This window comes from Aythya marila, assembly GCF_965140915.1.
Source record: "Aythya marila genome assembly, chromosome: 19".
Lineage (NCBI taxonomy): Eukaryota > Metazoa > Chordata > Aves > Anseriformes > Anatidae > Aythya > Aythya marila.
Genome location: NC_139060.1, coordinates 8,605,644 through 8,621,106, shown reverse-complemented (window position 1 = coordinate 8,621,106; position 15,463 = coordinate 8,605,644). Strand labels below are relative to the sequence as shown.

General features: G+C 41.6%; 2 protein-coding genes across 3 annotated transcripts in view; both read left to right on the top strand.

Moving 5' to 3' along the window:
* The first annotated feature begins 218 nt into the window (after positions 1-218).
* Positions 219-13,561, top strand: GLE1 (GLE1 RNA export mediator). The gene is made up of 16 exons (XM_082775594.1): positions 219-450; positions 1,001-1,222; positions 2,015-2,140; positions 2,387-2,535; positions 2,699-2,759; positions 3,501-3,755; positions 4,478-4,706; positions 4,961-5,073; positions 5,948-6,017; positions 6,374-6,516; positions 7,399-7,589; positions 8,079-8,208; positions 8,544-8,648; positions 9,738-9,820; positions 9,999-10,062; positions 10,749-13,561. Exons 1-16 carry the CDS (start codon positions 355-357, stop codon positions 10,815-10,817), a joined length of 2,106 nt encoding a protein of 701 aa, XP_082631720.1. The 5' UTR covers positions 219-354; the 3' UTR covers positions 10,818-13,561.
* A 397-nt stretch (positions 13,562-13,958) lies between these two features.
* The window catches only part of SPTAN1 (spectrin alpha, non-erythrocytic 1), a 50,430-nt gene continuing 48,925 nt past the window's right edge, over positions 13,959-15,463 (top strand). The window contains exon 1 of one of the 2 annotated variants that reach the window (XM_082775809.1): positions 13,959-14,045. The gene's annotated coding sequence lies outside the window, so the exon portion shown is untranslated. The remainder of the gene's footprint in view (positions 14,046-15,463) is intronic. The other variant, XM_082775807.1, reaches the window with a different exon arrangement.

The following is a 15,463-nucleotide window of genomic DNA, read 5'->3' as shown; positions in this document are numbered from 1 at the left end:
CTTATTTTGGGAAAAAAAAAAAAAAAAAGGTGCAAAACCAAAAAAATCCGTGGGCATTTTGTCCGCGCAGGCGAGGAAAATCCGGACCTTTTAATGCCCCCTGCCTGCAACCCGGACTTCCCGCGGTACTCCAGGTTCGTCTCCAGCCCCATCCCCGCCGCCACATCCCCCCCCCTCCGCCGCAAGCCCACGCAAAACGAGGGCAAAAAGGGCAAATCCGCCGCTCCCTCGGAGCCCGGCCCCTTCCTCTGTGAGGAGTGGCCGTGGGCGGGACTCGAACCCGCGGCCGGTGGCGCCCCGGCAACGGAAGCGGGAGCGGGGCCGGGGCTCGGCGGGGCCGTTGGCGGCGCGGCCATGCAGCCCCGGCAGCTCCGCTGGGACACGCTGGAGGCTCTGCGCGACTCCAGCAAGGGCCGCCTGAAGTACTGCCGCCACTGGCTGCGGGACGAGGTGAGGGGTCCGGGACGCAAGTCCTGTGAGGAGCGGCTGAGGGAACTGGGGGTGTTTGGGCTGGAGAGGAGAAGGCTCAGGGGACACCTCATTGCTCTTCACAACTCCCTGAAAGGAAGCTGTGGGGAGCTGGGGGCAGCCTCTTTTCACAGGTAACCAGTGATAGGACTACAGGGAATGGCCTCAAGTTGCACCAGGGGAGGTTCAGGATGGAAATGAGGAGACATTTCTCCTCAGAAAGAGCAGTCAGGCATTGGGATGGGTTGCCCAGGGAGGTGGTGGAGTCACTATCCCTGGGGGTGTTCAAGGAGAGGTTGGACGCGGTGCTGGGGGACGTGGGTTAATGGGTGACAGTGGTGGTAGTGGGGTGGTTGGGCCAGGTGATTTTGGAGGGCCAAGCTTAGGGATTCTGTGAAAGCTGACAGAATAAATGGGAAGTGGGGTGCTGAACCACTGTTATGAGGCACGTGCTGACCCATGTGGGTGTTCTCAGCAGTGTTTGTTCACGCTTTCTTGCTGTGCTCTGAGCTCACAAGTGTTTTCTCCCAAGGATGTCTTGGAAGGATGCATGTCGCCTCTCACGCTGTCCTCTTATTCTGGCTGGGTCCTGGACAGAATAGTTGAACGGTCAGACCAGGAAATTGCACCATCCAAAACTTCAACACCTAACAAATCCACTCCCCATACAAACCAGCTACCTCTTGAGAAGGTCACATCTGCCAGCCACCAGGGCTCTTCACCACTTTCATCTACAGTGCTGAGCGAAACAAAGGTAGCTCTCTAATTATAGCCCAAATGTGAGCAGCTGTGTGGAAAAAGTATGTTAACTTGCTGCCATGAATTGCCTGACGGAGGTTGGTTTGTGCTCTGTTAATTTGTTTGTGAGGAAAAACATGCTTAGTTACAGCTATTTTTTTTTTTTTTAGCATAGCCAGGGAACGCTAAAACTGGTAGTAATAAGATATTCCTTAAATAACTTCCACAGCAGGCCAAAAGCAAGCTCTTTTTCACCATAACTAAGGAAAATCTCGTTGGCATTATTATAGTTATGTGGATTAGTAGCATGGGATTTATCCATGAGGAAGGATATGGTAGGATCAGGCCTGTTGTAAGAGTCTGAGAGTGTTCTCTTTGTCTCTTCTCTGGTGCGTTTGAATGACTGTGATGTGTTACAGCTCTTCCTGAAGAATGGTTCAAAGCATAAACTATCTTAGTTTCCTGCAGTGTAACATCTTCAGTGAACGTAGAGAGAACCTGGGGTGTCTGTCTAGCCTTTTCAGGTGATAGTGAGCCCTTGTGAATGTCCTAGAGGCTACTGGTATCTGCTGCCAATTTTACTGATTGGGAAGAGCAACTATCACAACCTCATGTGGGTGCTGGAAGATACTCAAAATTGTGAGATTACACATCTGGGTTGTTTAACTACTCTAAAACTTGTGTGTTGGTTGACTCCTTTGTCTGTTTATGTAACATGTACTTTAAGAGACTTGATTTACCTGTATTCCTCCATGAATTTCTGATACTATATTTAGTCACTGATTCTACTCATATGCTAACCACGCAGGGAAACAATGGTCTTAGTCTGCTGGAAATGGATCAAGAAGTCCTTCCAACACTACTTCCATCTAAAGTTACAGAAGTCGAAGGCTGCATTCGGATGTATGAAGAGATGCACAGGTTGAAAGGAAAGGTAAAAAAAATAAAAATAAAAAAGGGGAGTGAGGAGCTGAGGTGTATGTGAATCACAGAAGAGCTATATAACCAGAGGTAACAATGCTCGAGTTAAAAGAACTGAGCAGTTGTTTACTCTCTAAGGTTTAGCATAACCTCAAGTGGACCACATTAGCTGCCTCTAGGTAATTTCATTTGTATTTTCTTCTGGTGCGTTCTGGTGGTTATCACATTGTGCTGCTTCTGGCACCTTTGCAATCTGCAGGAGGGGCTCAGGCAGCGGCAGGAGCAGCAAGAGCAGATGGTGAGGGCAGTGTATGACCTTGCAAGTGAACAACTGAAGCGTTTTGATGAACTGAAGGAGCTAAAGCAGCATCAGGAATTCCAAGATTTGCAAGAAGTGATGGAGAAGAGGTGAGAATAGCACCAGTATCCTTAAAATACTATAGCATCTAACCAAAGTGATGGTTAATTCTTAAAAATGTTTAGAAGTAACTTGTTGTGTGTTTGTGTTTGTATTTTATTGATCATGTCTTTAATAGACTCCCCCCCTCCCCCCTTTGTTTGTGTATTTTAGCTTAAAGGAAACTCAGGGACAGCAAGAGAAGTTGAAAGAAGAACACCGACACAGAGCAAAGGTCTGAGACTTGTAACAGTTTTCTTTCATAAAAGAGCATGGCTACTTGGTAGGAACTAGAAAGACCAGTTGATGTATTTATGTAGTATTTCTGGGGTGAGAACGTATTTTCTGGTGCTGTTCCAGGCACCTGCTGTGTTGTTGAGGAAATGCAGTACAGGCACATGCCTTACAGGAGAAGAACAGTGGAGTCTTTAACTAAACTAACTTCCATTCAAAGTTTGCTGATCGTGCTTGAACTAGGGCTTGGCTCCTGCTATATGATTGGTCAAGATGTTGTCTCAATGATTAAGGTGTTAGTCTTTAAAGATTAGTTTGCCTTTACTACTTCCATAGAGATGGGGTCTTGTGTATAAAAATAGCATATTGTGACGTTCTTAGGCCTATCCTTACAACTTTGTCTGTTAATTTATGTGAGGAAACTTGAATATACTTATTTTATGTCTTAAGATTCAATCTGAATTTTTTTATTTTCTTCCTAACTCTGTGGCAATCAAACAGTCCTGAGATTCCCTGTGAACCTCTTATTCTCCAACCCTGAGGCTCCATGGATGCTGTAGGCAGCAAAATTTGTCAATCATGCTATCGCAGCTTCTGTGGTACTTCTGTGTTCAGAACCACGTTCAGACTACAGCTGGTGAAAAAAATTGTTTTCCCCATCTGCAGTTCCTTTCATTAAGCTAGGAAGGACCTGTAAAGCTAGAGTTGCTTAACTCTGTGTCTGTTTTCTTTCTCTCCCTAGGTATTAAATCTAAAACTGCGTGAGGCAGAGCAGCAGAGGCAGCGTCAGGAGGAGCTGGAGCGTTTGCGTAAGGAAGAAGGCCAGGAAAGACTGCGTCGCCTTTATTCCATCCAGGAGGAAGTGCTACAGCTTAACCAGCAGATTGATCCCAATTACAGACACAAAGACTTGCCAAAAATTGATCTTTCTGCATACAGTAGTCGAGGCAACCAGATCTGTGGGCTGGTGTCAGGACTCATCCGCACCACTAGTGAGGTAGTGGCTCTAGGGTTGTTTGTAACTGTGCTTCTCCTTCCTTTTGAAGCTCCCTGTAATTGTCTTCAAACGCAGCTTGTTTTGAGACAGTTAACTAACATGTCACAGAAATGTTTTTAGATGTTTGGCCTATAAAGCAGCTAATTCAAAAGGCAAGTTCTCTTCTTTGACACTTTAGCTGTGTGAAAATGGCTTATAAAAATGCATGAGGATTTCTGCAAGAGCGACTGGTTATTAAAGTAGTGCAGCTCTTGATGCTATTAAGTTCCTTCTTGAGGCAACCATGGAAATTGAGTGGTTCATAAATTATTAGAAATACTGAATGCGGTAGGGTACTCCTCTCTTTTTAAGCCTTTTTACAGGAACTGTGTGTCTATGAAAAACACTTTCTCTATGTGAAGGTGAGATACAAACCTTGAAAAATTAAACACTGTAATAATGCTCATCATCTGTTCCAGTTTGTCATGGGTATCTTCCTGCAAAGGAAGCCATCTAGTCTTTGCACTGGGGTTCCATTCCGCTTGTCAAAGTGTGTTATTAATTTTTGTTTTCCTAAGATCTTGTGAGATCTATTCACGGACTGAGACAAAGTTTATGTACAAATAAAGGAGAAAAAGATTTTCACTAAAAGAGGATAAAATACACAGTTAGCTCCTGGATTTTATGAAAATTAGTGCTTCAAACGTTTCAAATGTTTTATCGCCTTCTCTATTTCTTGATAGAGAGGTTTCCCTACTCAAATGGATGTGGCCAATACTGAACGAGCACTGCAGGAAATGCGGGGGCTGATATCCAGCATGCAGCAAGAAATCGCTGCAGCTGTGGAAGAAAAAAAGAGGAGAGATGAAGAGGAAGAGAGACAGAAGCAGCAAGAGTTACTGAAAAAATCACAGATGAAAGCTCAGAGTACTGCCCCTGCACAGCTGCCAGGGGGAAAGCAGACGAAGGAAGGTTGGTTGTTACTCTCTCCCTGCCATTTCCTCCTTGTACACTTTCTTACTGTTTTGCCAAATCCTATTTTGGTATCTTACTGTTGCAATGATGTACCTTCTCATAGCTTTAACTTTTAGCACAACTAACAGCATGGATATAGGACTGCCAGCAGCAAACTATCTGATGCATAAGCTGACTTAAATCAGGTGTTCTAGATTTTTGGGTCTTTGTTAATCTCCTGATTTTTAATATTTTATTTTTCTTTTTATTAGGACTTCAAGTTAAGACAGACGAAAGTATTATGTGCTGGTACCAGGAGCTTCAAGATGCTGCAAACCAGTGTGTCACTTCTTTCAGTGAGATAAGCAACTGCAAAGACAATGAGGTACAAACAAATGATTAACAGTGTTGAAGAGGGATTATCTTGATCTCTAGTGGAAGTAGGAGAGCTTTCATAAAAAAACATTTCTAACAGCAGCCTCTGTTAAGTCTGCTCATCCTTGCTGTCATAGTAGTAATGAAAAAAATATATTAATCTGTCAAAAAAAAACAGGAGCTGTAGAGCAGAATTGCAGCCTACTTTTTAAATTCTGCAGGTTACTTATTTTCTGCAGTTTTAACAATTTGGATCGGACTGCTATAGAGTATTAAAAGACAATGCTGTGTGCTGCTTCTAACGAATTACTTCTCACTCTCTCTTGCTTTTGTCACTTTTATATATCGTTCATTCTTCACGAGATTTTTTTCCTGTTGATTCAATGAGTACTTTACATCTTGGTATGACTCAAACCTTAAGACAGAAAAATGTTGAACAGTGGGTTCTGAACATTTACGTTAGTTTATTTTCTTCTAATGTTTCTCAGTTATATTCAGCAAAACTAACCTACTTGTCTGCTGCTGGCCTTCTGGGGGTATCTTCAGGTCTTAAAGATTGTGGCTGTAGGAACCTGGCATCTTACTGTCTCAGGAAGTGTTTTTTATTCATGTTTCTGGTCTTCTAGGTACATATAACAGTTAAATTAAATGATAGCTATTCTGGAAATAAATATTCTGACCTCAGTTCTGTGAGATTAGATTCTGTAGTATTTTCAGTGGATTTAATTCAGCTAAAGATGAATTAAGATTTAGGACTGAATTCCTCCTTTCAGAATTTGGACCATAACATATATATTGTATCAGTGAAACTCTGCCTTTCAGTCTTGATCAATTCTCTTGCCTTTAAAGTTTTTTTTAAATGTTTTTTTGTTGTTGTTTTCCAGGTTAAGAAGACAAAAATGGACTTGCAGAAAGCAGCTACGATCCCTGTTAGCCAGATCTCTAGCATAGCAGGTCAGGAAAACACAAAGAGCTCAATCCAACCGTAATGCCTTTAGATTTTAGTAGATTTTAGTAGAACACAGTGTATCCAAGGTTTCTATAATTACCCTTACAGAAAAGAGCTGGCGTAGGAAGAGGCCAAGTCTTTGTAGCACAGTGTTTGCTTTTGTTTTTAGAGTCTGTTGCCTCCCTGAGAAGCCTCTTGCTTCATCGTAATTCAGTTTCTTTAATCAGATGTAGCAAATGAGCAGTTGGAGGCGCCTTGCCCTTTAGGGTGTGGGTCCAGTTTTTGTGCAGTTGATGCAATCTTTTTAAGGCTTGTCTTTTTCCTAACCTTCTGTCTCCATACATTCCTGATATATTTACAGGCTCTCAGCTGAGAGAGATATTTGACAAGATCAATAACCTGCTCTCTGGAAAGTCTGTTCAGAGTGGAGGGCGAAGTGTATCAGTGACTCAGCATCCACAGGGTCTGGATTTTGTTTATTACAAACTTGCAGAGAAATTTGTGGTGAGAAACTCTTCTCTTTTTTGGGGTGGCAAAGGTAGTTGGTGCTTTAGGAAGCTCTTTTGGTCATTGTCCTCCCTATTCAACAAACAAAATTACTAGGCATATGTTAACATTCATATTGTTTAGAGAAAATGCTTTAAGGATTAAAAAAAAAGCAAGAATGAAGGAACTTTTTTTTTTCTCTGTTTTGTCTCTCCTTCCACTGTTTTATCTTTTCTAAGAGAAATTATTATTTTAAATTCCAGGCTTACATGCTGCAAAATCTTAACTAGTTTTATAGAATAATACTGGAAAAAAGGTTGATAGTTATTTATGATCTATGACGAAACTGTACACCTGCTCAAAAACCTACATCTTGGCAGAATTGGAGGAAAAAGAAGAAAGCTCACAAGAGTCAAGCTTCTGTCCCTGCTGTGCAGTTAGCACCTCCCAAAAATGATGTATCATTGTTTGAATTACTTTTTGAAGTTGGCAATATTCTTTTTTCTGTTCTTTATTTGGTAAATTTGGGTTGTTTGAGACTTCAATTTGTCAGTACAGAGACAAAATACATGCAAAAAAAATCCCCATGGACTAAAACTGTGACTGAATTTGTAAACGTTAGAATATGGTTGTTTGGAGTAAAAATGTCTGTGCAGCCTTGCACTTTGTGCCTGAAGATGCTAACTCCTTTTTTCAGTCCTGGGCCAAGTTTGTCATCTTCTGTGGGAGCTGACGACACGGGGCCTTATCAGCTTTTTTGTGGGTGGCTACAATAGTCATAGAAACATTAGTAGGGGCTAATTACAACAAAGGAGATGGAACAAAAAAAAAATCTTTTCAATTTGTTGTCTGAAAAATGTCTTGGAGGGGTGGGAACAGACTTTTCTTTCCCCTTCCCAGAGTCAAGGAGAAGAAGAAGTAGCTTCTCACCGTGAGGCAGCTTTCCCAATTGCAGTGGTGGCATCCGGAATCTGGGAAATACACCCTCGAGTCGGAGATCTCTTTTTAGCTCATCTACACAAAAAGTGCCCATATTCTGTGCCATTCTACCCTGCCTTCAAAGAAGGAACCTCCATGGAAGAGTATCAGAGGTAAATTTATTACTGAACTTCTTCAGCATGCACTCAACAAGGGCTAAGACTATTCTTGTGAGTGAACTCTGCTTTTCCCCATCTCTAATTACTTAGGCACTGCGACGTGCTTGCATAGGGTCTGCAGGTTTACTCACAAGTGTGCAGTTCCCCTGATTCTGCACCCCTGGAGAATATTTTTCAGAACCTCTGGAAATGTTTTTAGGGGTAATGGATGCTCTTTCTTCTTCTTCCTTGTTCTTCTCAAAGAACAGTTGATAGCCATAGCTTGATTTGACCTGAAATAGCCAGTACAGAACCTGAAGCTTCAGTGTGGTACAAAATAGTGGAATATATGATACAAAATGTAATCGGCCTTTGCAATAATTCTTACATGGTTTTGGATTATCCTTTGTCTAAGTACATTTGACTTAAAGTAAATTGAGAAGTGCAGAGACTCATATGAATGTGTTTTGCTGTCCTAATACTGGAACATCTTCTCATACTTAGGATGCTCGGATATCAAGTTAAGGATTCTAAGGTAGAAGAGCAAGATCATTTCCTTAAACGGATGTCAGGAATGATTCGTCTTTATGCTGCTATCATTCAGCTTCGGTGGCCTTATGGAAACAGACAAGGGGTATGTGTATATGATGTTATAATTATAACTCCGTTAGTATCCCAAGAGTCTATTAAATGTATTATAATCTTGATTTGCAGCTGAACCTAAACCAACTCATAATAAATTTGAAGAGACATAGTCATAATTATACCAAACAAGGCAATGCAAAGTACCATGCAAAGTATCATCGACCTTTACTTACTAGGTATTTTCATAACAGTCACGTTGGATGTAAGGCTTCCGTAAAACAACTTTATAAAAATGAAAAGAAGTCTGAAAGCTGTCTGTTTTGATAAAAGCATTTTGCATATTGTAAAACAAGTGGTGGTTAGCTCTTTTGTATTGCTTTATAGACACATCCTCATGGGCTGAGTTATGGATGGCGCTGGCTTGCTCAGATGTTGAACATGGAACCTCTGGCAGATGTGACAGCTACACTTCTTTTTGATTTTCTGGAGGTCAGTGATATATGAGTCTACTTAGCAGCAGCAAAACACTGGGAAATGACATAACCAAACATTCTATTTCCTTTTTTTTCTTTTCCTTCTTTTTTAAATAAAAAAGTCATTATAGTTTATGAGACAAGACAGTAAATTGGTGAATTGGTGGCTAAAGGGATCTAAACTGGAGATACTGTAGTGTCTGAAGGGATTATTGATTGAGGTGATGTTTGTTATGATTTTTAAGAAGAGTTTTTTTTCTTTTTAACTTGTCCATTTTCCTTCAGAAGGGCAGATGAATAATTCCAGATTCTTGCTAATACAGCCTTGGAGTTTGAATTATTTAAAAAACTGGTTTACCCAGACCATGTGCAACTACTGTTATATTTTCCTTTAAAAAAAAACAAACAATGGGAACCTTAAAAAAAAATAGTTGCATGCTCCTGTAAGAAGAAGGTTTGCTAATCTCTTGGCACCAATTCATACAATGCAATGCAGAATGTAAGGTCCTGTGTCCTTTCCAGATGAATTACTTTATAAGACAGGATGGGTTTTCCAGGTTGGAAAGGACAGAGTCTGATATACGTGTATATTAATCCATACCCCAGGATACGTAGCTCTCCTAAATAAGAGCCAAAGCTGAAGGCTGGAGTCAAGGGAGATGCATTATCAAACAGAAGCAGCTTTTGTGCTTATTAAATGCCTTCTAAAGATTGTATACAAAGAGAGAGTAAATTACAAAGCGAAATACACCAGAGGCATTCTGTAAGCTGGCTATATGAATAAAATTGATAAGTACATATTGCACTAATCAAGATTGGTAAATGACTACAGTACTCCTTAGCAAATGCTATTAGGGAAGGCTGTTAATTTTGAAGGGAGATTGGAGTGAGAGGAATTACAACGTCAAATGGGTATTAGTGATGACCACCCAGTCAATGACAAGAAAAGGTGATTGTGCTGGCAGTAGGGCAAACTAGAACCTTTGCTTGTTTTATTGTAGGTATAGGTATTTATCTTAATGTCTGAATTAAATATTAAGTGATTGATATTGGACAGGTTCACTGAAAGTGTTATGCTATTCTGAGACCCGATTCTATACCGTAGGTATGTGGTAACGCTCTCATGAAACAGTATCAGATTCAGTTCTGGAAAATGATATTGCTGATCCGAGAAGACTACTTCCCAAGGTATGATACTTGTTTTTAGGAATGTGAAATAATCCTTGTTTTTACTTTTTGGGTGTTTGGTGTTTGCTCTTAAAAGACTCTTCCCTCTTTTCCTATTTCTGACATTCACCTCCCTATCCACTTGCAAATAAAACTCAACTTTCTAAATAGATTTTGAGACATGCTGTTCTTTCTGCAGGATTGAAGCAATTACTAGCTCTGGACAGATGGGCTCTTTAATGCGTTTCAAGCAATTCTTGGAGGTAAAGCAATTTTTTTCAGTTTTAGAGTGACTTTTTCCTCCATTCTGTTCGATATATGCATCATTCCAATAATGATGTTGGCACTGCTTGCAGCACACTAGATAGTCCGGACCTGTAACTATGACGTAACCTGTCTTTCACTTACTGAATGCTCTTAATGATAGTTATGATGTCAAACATCTTGGTTCTTTCTTACCTCACATTTGTTTTTCTCAGTGGAAAATTATTTTGGTTATAATTGATGTTCACTGAGAATAGTTGCAGTGAGAGGAGACACACGGGCTGAGAACGATTCTGCTGAGTCATTTCTGTAACAGCTCATTTTCATCAGTGGTTTGCTTACTTTTTATGTTGTCCTGATTAGATTATGAGGAAGCAGACATTTTGAGCCGCTCTTTGTAGCGTCTTGTTAGCATTGTATTTTGTGTATGTATTTTTTAGAGAAAACTTGCAGAACTGTTGAATACTTTTGTTTTGTGTTGTGAATGTTGTCTTAAACTAGAGCTATCGTATTTTAATATCATAGTTTGTACTTTAATTTCAAAACAAATTTTGATACTTTGTTAGCAATGCTTTGGATGTGTGCAATAAGAGCCGTCAAAATTCCTGAGAAGAGATTGCAAACCAAGATAACCCATTTCTTTCTCCCTTTTTTTTTTATTTTTTTGTTGTCTTCTCTTTACTAGGAATGTCTACAGAAGAAGGAAATTCCATTACCAAAGGGCTTTCTGCAGTCTTCCTTTTGGAGGTCATAAATCAGCACGTACTTCTTCCTCCCTGGATGTCAGTGCTTTCAGACCTGGCTTCCTGTTTACATATAGAGGCAAAACAAATTCATTTTGTATTTGGGTGGATGAGGAGATTATATTCAATCCATGTGTTAAAGTGTAATTCATTACATTTTATGTTGAGTAGAACAAAATCTTAATTTGTTGGAAATGGTTAAAGCTGTTCTTTATTTTGGATTTTTATAGGTTTTTATATAGTAAATTATGGAAAACTGAGAATTTTCCTTGGTATGCTCAAACATGTGGAAGGTAGTTTACATACAGTATTCTGGTAACTTCTGGATTTCACTATAAACACTTGGACTGAAAATTTGCTCAGTGGTATTCTGTTCATGGAAGTGAAAATACCTCAAAGCTTTACGAAGTCTTAACATAGTAATCAGTCTCAGAAACTTACTGGTGAAACTTTATTTTTATTATTTATTATGTCAAACTTTTGTAATTCACTTTCCGTTATGTTGATGTAACTTGCATCCTGTTTGCGGCAACATCTTAAAACTACTGAGGGACTGGTAAAAGGTACTTGGCCTAGTATCGTGAACGTTTCTCTCTGTTGAATGTAACTTTGCTCCAAGAGGCAGTGTTCTTGATCTAAGAGAGGTAGACTCACTTTTTAAAACTTTGTGTGGATTTTTATGGGGGAAAAAGCAGAGTTCCTGAAACTAAAGAAATTGTGTCCACTATCCATTAAGTGGATGAAAGCTAATAATCAATTTTATTAAAAAAATAATAACGGTGAAACAGTGCATTCATCTAAACACTTTGGCTGATGTTCTGTCATCATTGAGGGGGAAATGGTATGCTTGAGTTACCTATGGTGCATTGAATTATATTTTATAATGACCATTTTATAGAAATATATTTCTTACTTTTCAATGTTATGCCATTTTTATGTATAAAGTACTGTAATACTTTTATACCAATGGTGAATTATTCTGAGAATAGTTCATTCTAGAAATCTGTTTAAATTTAATATTGAAGTGTGATTATTTTTTTCTCTTTAATCTGATGCAGCTTGTTTTTCTGCAGCCATTGGAGAGTACATAGTACAGGGGATCAGGGTGGTGGGAGATTTGTTTGATAGGTATTGCGCTGTTCTTGAACTATTTTGATAGTCTTCAAGATGAGAAAATCTGCTGCAGAGTTCTAGAAAGCAGTACGTGATTTTTTTTTCAAAATACTGTTACAAGTTAAAATTATTATTTTTACCAGATTGTTCTTCGATAATCCCAAACATTTCACACTTTGAAGCTGTAGAATGTGGATTTGAGGGGGCCATATGACAATCTGAATTTGATTTTTTTTTTTTTTTTTTTTCTTTTACATAGCCCTTAAACTTTCTGAGGAAAGATTGTAACACATGTACTTGGTCTTTTAAAACCTTGAACTTTGACTTTAAAATTGACTGGTAATAAATTAAATCTGTATTTGGTGTATACATTTTGTGAAGTGACACTGGAACTCATTATATTAATGTTTTTGGTGATTGTTCTCGTATGCTGGAAATCTTCTTCCAGTATCCTTTAACAGAAAAGTACTACACCTTTCATTAGTATACTTGAAAATACGTAGTTGTTTGTTTTTTTTTTTTTAATATATATGGAATGGAGATGTTATGAGTACATCTTGCCTATCTGTAATTATGTTGGAGACTCACTTTATCAGGATAGTAATTGGTAGTGTCTGTTAGAAATAATTATCTGCCTGTGCCAAAACACAAGGGGTGATTTGATGGTATGTACAAGATACAGAATCTTTCCTTGTTTTGGTTGAGAGGTACTGGGGTTTACTAATGTTTTTTTGGGGGGGAATATAAGTACCTATTTTCATTAATAACAAATATACAGTATGCATTTCTACCTCAGTAAAAGGCATCCAGATATTTATATGCTATTTCAAAAACATTAATAAGGATTTTTAATTGAATGGGTACGCTTCCAAATAACTAATAAATCAATATTTATTTTTAGACGTAGCTTATGGCTGCATCTACTTCTTGAGCTGGTGCTTGACTTGTATCATGCTGTTCTGTTTTTTTTTTTTTATTTTACTTTAGCAGCTTCGAATGTTAGCCATTTGGTGTTAAGTTACGGTGCAAATAAGGTCCTATGCATATATTAAAATGGCACCACATGCATATTCATATCAAACATGACAAGTGAGAGCATCTCACATGTGAAAATACTGTGCACTTAGGACCAGATGCATTAAAATTGCTGTGAGTCATACTCTTCCTTAGAGACAATACTTTGAGGCAGTCCTACGGGTTCTGATGCAAGATGAGTGCCAGGCTGCTTTTTCCATTTAAGTCCTTTAATAAAAGAAAGCGTTATTAACTCAAAAATCACTAAAAGAAGTTTGCTGTGTTGGTCCTAAGAAGTTCTGTCTCACTAAGCCTCTAAAAAAACAGAGATTTGGGTAAACCTTATTTGCCATGTCTATTTTAATCATCTTGTTTATACAAAAGGCTCCTTTGCCTTTGAATTTATGCATTGGCTTTTTAAAAATAGACTGTTTTTGACAAGCGCGTGCACCCTTTTGATGTTCTGCCCTTGTCAAGCTTCTTTGTGATTCTGACATTGCGGGCTACTTCAAAAAGACTGCTTTAACCATGTATATACTGTATATATATATATTTAATAAGGGAAAGTTGCTGAGGCTGCTGTTGGAGCGAGGCTTATCGATTGAATTTTCACAACCTGCAGCAGCTCGTGGCTGAGAGCAGGAACCTGGCCCCAGCGGGGCCTGAAAAGGGGGCGGAAGACCCCACTCCCGCGCTAATTAAAATGATTTCCACTGTCGCTTGGTGTTTTTATTTTTATTTTGTTACGGGTTGAGGAAAGGAGGCCCGAAGGGCCACCACACAGCCTCCGCCCTCAGGCGCCCCGCCCCGCCCCTCGGCTCTTTCCGGAGCCCTTCGGCAATTTCCGGAACCCCTCGTCACCGCCCGGAGCCCCCCCTCGGCTCTCTCCGCTCCTCCCCGCATGCGCACTCCCCTCCGTTCTACTGCGCTCGAGTGGGTGGGGCCGTCCCCTCCTTCCCCCCCCCCCTTTCCGCCGTGCCGCCCGTTCTGCGGCGCTGACGTCACCCCCCGCACCCTATAAAAGGGGCCGGCGCGGGCGGCGCGGAGCGGCCGTGGCGGAGGAGGGGCGGCGGCGGCGGCGGCACGGGGACGGGGAGCTGCGCACCGACCCGGTGAGGGCTGCGGCTGAGCGCCCCGCTCGCCTCCTTCCCACCTCCCTCGGGTAAAACGGGCCGCCGCCGCCCCGTCACGCCTCGCTCCGCTCCGCCGCTGCGGAGACAGGTGGACGGGTGCGCTGCGGCCGGGGCTCGCCCCTCACGGCGGGTCCCTATGGCTGTGGGGGGTGTGTGTGGGGGGCTCTCCCGTCAGGGGAAGGAACCGGGAGGGACGGGAACCCTCCTCACGGGGTGGGGGCTGCAGCCATGGGGTGAGGCGCGGATAAAGGGCAGGCGGGCGGGGAGAGCCGGGAGCCGCCCAGGGCAGCGGCAGGAATTGGGGTCGGATCCCCCGGGGGGGGGTAACGAGGGGACAGCCCCCGGCAGTGCCCGGCTCCTGAGGAGAAAACCGGAGGGGCCAAAGCCCCGGTAATGGCTTCCAGGAGCCGGCCGGCCCTGCCCAAGGTCAGTGTGAGGGGAGAGGGGGGCGGCAGGGCCCGGGGGGCCGCTGGTAGAAAGCCTCCCCCCTGAGAGAAAGCCTTCAGCCCCCGAAATCCGCTCTATTCCTCACAGAAAGCGTCCCCTCCTCACAAAAAGCCTCCCCCTCGATGTCCTCCCCTCCTCACAGAAAGCCTTCCTCTCCCCTGCAGAAAGCCTCCCCTCACAGAAAGCCTCCCCCTCCTCGAAATCTTCTCCCCCTCACAGAAATCTTCCCCCCCGAAAGAAAAAAAAAAGCCTGCCTCCCCCTCACAGAAAACCTTCCCCCTCAAAAAAAAAAAAAGCCTCCCCCCCACATAAAAGCCCCCAGCCTCCTCTCCCTCCAGAGGCAGGGCAAGTACCGAGGTTTCCCTCAGAAAAAAGAAAAAAAACAACAAAAAGAAAACCAGTATCTATTCCTCTCCTAGCCTCTTTATTTCTATATTTATTTAACGTAAAGAAATGACCGTCTTCCCCCTCCCAGATTCCTTGCCCACCCTTGTGGGGTTGGTGTGGTGTAAATACATTGCCAGTTGGTCAGTGCGTGCCCCTGAGGTAATCAGCTGCCCTGGTGTTTAAGGGGAAGCACAAGCATTTATTGCATTTATCGTTTTCCTGGCAGGTCCATGTCGGCTGTTTAGGATTTTTAGTACTTGTTCCCGTCTGAAATGTACGTGACAATTCAGCAGTCTTTCATACATATTTAAATAGGCTCTGAGCAGCAGTTGTCTGGAGATGGCAAATGAACGCATGAGGGAGAAAAAAAAGGCCTGGAATGGTTCTGTATCTTTCTGGAAAAAAAAAATATCGGTGTTTTGTTTGGAGAAAAGTGCCAGAAGATTCCAAAGACTATTCTCTGAAAGGCCTTGGTCAGGGATTCAGATTTTTTTTCAAAACAAATATTAAATCATGTTGTGTGGCTCTTTTTGTGCATTTAAATGCAGCCAGCAATCCGTCCT